Genomic DNA, 4,011 nt, shown 5'->3' on the forward strand with positions numbered 1-4,011 from the left:
GACGCATCAAGACCGTTGCTTGTGCGTAATAAGTAAAACAAGTATTCATCATATTTTGCACTGTTACAAAACTCGCAATCGTAGATAGTTTGCCAAGTGACTTATCAAGTGGAAGCACACACACAACACTACAAAAAATAAACAATTGTAATTTTATTTGTTGTTGTTTCGTTTGTGTATGCTTTTCTTTATTTGCTTGGAATGTTATGTGTGTTTTTGCATTTTCTTTTAACGTTTGAAAATCAGTGATCTTAGCTCTCATTCTCTCGGAGAGCACGAGACAATCGGTTGAATTACAAGGGTTGAAAACAATACTTGATGTGCAATGAGCAAAAAAGTAAGACAGAAATTGTTATTGCGTATTTAAAACTACTTGGCAAAGCATACGCAAGTGTCAAAAAATATCCATTTTTAAACAACTTATTTTTTGAGTGGCTAGCCATACTCGTACATATTTTGAGAATGGCAAGCAACACTTGCATTTATTTTTTAGAGTAGCAAGCCGCACATACGCTTGTTTTCCAGCATGTGGCTTATGAGTGTCAAAATCAGCTACTTGCGCACTTCTCTGTTCGACATGGACTCCAACTCCACTTCATTAAAAATTTCCGTCGCGTGAATTATCGCAAAAATGTTCGCAACTTGTTTTATAACAAATTATTTATTTTTGGAAGAAATAATTTCGGCAGCGGCGGGTAGGGATCAACCAAAGTAGGGATCTCTAAAGCAACTGCTTATAAATGGTCTGTTCCTTTACTTTTGAAAATGGTAAAACCGGCAAAAGTGGTAAAAGTTGTATACTGCTCCCATATGAATTGTTTGGTGTCTGAAGTAAAGGAACGCTTTTCGAGTAAAAAGTGGTAAAACATGAAGATTCTTGCACGTACAGGAACATAGCTAAATTGTATCCAACGAAGTGCATTTTTCATAACTCCGTGTGGACTGCATCGAAGGATGTAGTGAAATCATAAATCCACTTGCACAACTTCCAAAAAATTTTGCTGGGATGCGGCTCAACGAATAATCTTCGCACTCCCATGCCGACCAGATTATCGTGACGTCTGCATATTATCAACATTGCGCAACTTTGTTATGCGAAAGAAGACGAACAAAATCAAAACAAAAACAAAGAAAATAAAATACTTTATCTCTACACTCAAGTGAATTTGCAATATCAAAGAAACTGGTTGTATGTAAATGGAAAGTTCAGTGCTGATAGATACGCAAATAAATACTAAATGGATAATATTGATGTCAACTATGGAGCAGGACCGTTGCACACGAACCGACATCAAGTTTTAGCCAAATATAGTACTGCACTTCGACAGTTGCGTGCATTCGCCGAAAAACATTATGAGGTGCGTCCTTTTGTATTCGATAATTATGTGCTCTTCCAATATTTCTCCAGTGACAATGACAAAGATTCGTCGGCATCGACGACATCCAGTGGTGGTACGGAGGACAGAAGACCAAGAGTTGGTGTCATGGGATTTTCAGGATTTTCACCAATGAATTATCTGAAAATGGAATTGCTCAATCATATACTGGATAGGAAACGTCAAATTTTATACTATATATTCTTTTTGATCTTGGCTCTGTTGTGTTTCTTTGTGTATCGTCATGAAGTGGCATATTCGGAACGTAACATGCAATCATCGATTGTGTATCCTGGTATGCGTATATGGCGTCGTATGACCTTACCGTTGATCCAGAGATTTCCACGTCTTACCGAGCTGTATGATGAATCCTGCCTAATGGGTAATCCATTTTTTCAAGTAACCGATGATCTCAGTTGTTCTTCGTGTTCCCATGTTGATGGTGTTATCGATTTAACCAATTCCATAGATAGTTTGGGTAATAATAAACAAAATGATGGTAGTAATGAACGTGAGGGAGAGGCGGATGCTTCTTCATTCAATAGACTGTTAAATTCGGAGTACGTGCCTTTTGTGTTTAAGGTAAGTGGTACATACTATCTTTGAGGATGTTCAATAAATTGAATTTTCGTTTCATTTTCCAGATAAATCAAGAGCCCATTGAGTTAGAAGATTTCCACAAAATATTTGTGGACAATCGGGAAATCTTTCATCGTGATGCATATCGAGTACAATCCACAAATCGAGATATAACCAATCTTGATGAATTGTTTAGTCAATTTAATCAGACATTTAAACAGCAAACCCATACTTTATGGCGTTGCAATCGCATGCTGCCGGCACGTTTGCTACGCCAGCTAATACCAAGACCAGCAAAACTACCAAGTAGTTTGGCCCTGGAACGATTTATGGCAATTGATACAATTCAAGCACCCTCATATACTCTACCGGACACTGAGTGTCCACATGTATACATACAACAGGCCTTGGGGACACGTTTTATAATATTACGGCCCACAAGTGAGTGCCGTCATCGTTGTCGTACCCTGTCGATGCGTTTGCCACAATCATTTGTCTGTAAGTACAGAAATAAATACTTTTTGTAGAAATAATCGAAATAATCTCTAAAATATTTTAATTCTTTGTCGTTTTTGCAGTAAGTTATAACCGTTATTGGAAACCGATCTCTGCCCCTGATCCTGTATCAGATACCATGTCTATTAGTCTCATTGGATCATATTGTTAAATGTTCATGCACACACACATATTGAAACCTTAACATTGATGCCAATTAAATAAAGTTTCCCAGGAGGAGATTTTGTGATTTTGGTTTCAATGTTTTATGCTTTCTATATGTGTATGTAAATTTACAATCATCCTTCATCAATTTTCTAACACATAAATATTTTTTTTTTCTAATTTACACATGTGTTCAGTTGATTTCCCTTTTAGGAAACCACAACAGCAGAAAAATTCTTAGCAATGATTTAATGTAAAAAACAAAACGAAAAAGTTTAGTATTAAAATTAAAAATTTTTGCAATTGTTCACTTAACAAAAATAACAAGCCTAGGTTTTAGAAGTTCATTTAAGAAACATGTCCAGATTTATATAAATTTTGTAATAAATGAATCGTTATTTTTTGTGTTTTAAGATGATTTTTTCACACACATCTACTTTATAGGAACTAGATTCTAGGCTTTTAACAAAATTGATATTTAATAAAATGTTTTTTACATGATGTATGCCATTAATTTTTTATGACCTTCCAAGAAAACAAATATGTACTTCCTTAAATATTATAGAAACATGTTTTATTTTTATCAATAAATTTTGCAAATTTTTGTACAAGATTTTTTTGACTTAAATATTGCTCCATATTCATATAAATGTATTTTTTTGTTTCAAAATATTTTTTAATTTTAAACAATATTTTTTAATGTCATCTATCACGTACTATATAAACGAAACTGGGAAAAAAAATATAACGACGATGGCGCTTATTTATGTATGCTACATATGTATACTTTTTCAAAAGAAATATTTACACCATAATATTATAAAAAATAATAAAATGAAATATTTTTTTAGTTGCATGTATGTAATACTAATATATTCAATGAAATTTGATTTCAAAATAAACTATGGAAATATATATTTACAGTGTTTAAAATGGAATATGGAAAGACAAAGGTTGACAAGGAATTTTATTTACTTATTTATATTTAACAGATACAGAAAGCATGAACCCATGGAGGGAGGGAGTATGCAAAAGGGTGCTCAGTACAGCGCATCTGAACATCCTTTTGCTTCCTACTGAAATATCCAGTTCCCGAATATGTTTTCAGCAAATGTTTTTCAATAGATTTTCCAGGAGTATTTTTCGATTACCAAAGGTATCCAATCTTTTTTGCCCGAAATTTTAGAGCACCGAGCAGTAGTGGAATTCTGTAACTCATTTTACGAGTTACCGACAAATATCGGTAAAATTATGCTTATAATTTCGGTAATTAACGACAATTTTCGGTGAGTTAACAACCAAAATAAAGCTGTTGCTAAATCCTACCGATAGCAACAATGCTGTCAACATTTATTAATACTTTTCATTAATAATTTTGCGTTTTAATTTTACCGAT

The 4,011-nt window shown here is 33.7% G+C and overlaps 1 protein-coding gene across 1 annotated transcript; it reads left to right on the forward strand.

The window, feature by feature from the left end:
- Positions 1–1,046: 1,046 nt before the first annotated feature.
- On the forward strand, positions 1,047–3,530 carry LOC141398732 (uncharacterized). The gene is made up of 3 exons (XM_073976345.1): positions 1,047–1,958; positions 2,021–2,453; positions 2,534–3,530. The coding sequence occupies exons 1-3, from the start codon at positions 1,239–1,241 to the stop codon at positions 2,620–2,622; spliced, it is 1,242 nt and encodes a 413-aa protein (XP_073832446.1). The 5' UTR covers positions 1,047–1,238; the 3' UTR covers positions 2,623–3,530.
- Positions 3,531–4,011: the final 481 nt, after the last annotated feature.

This window comes from Musca autumnalis, unplaced genomic scaffold (genome assembly GCF_047663935.1).
Source record: "Musca autumnalis isolate F117 unplaced genomic scaffold, ASM4766393v1 scaffold_3, whole genome shotgun sequence".
NCBI classification, from domain to species: Eukaryota; Metazoa; Arthropoda; class Insecta; order Diptera; family Muscidae; genus Musca; species Musca autumnalis.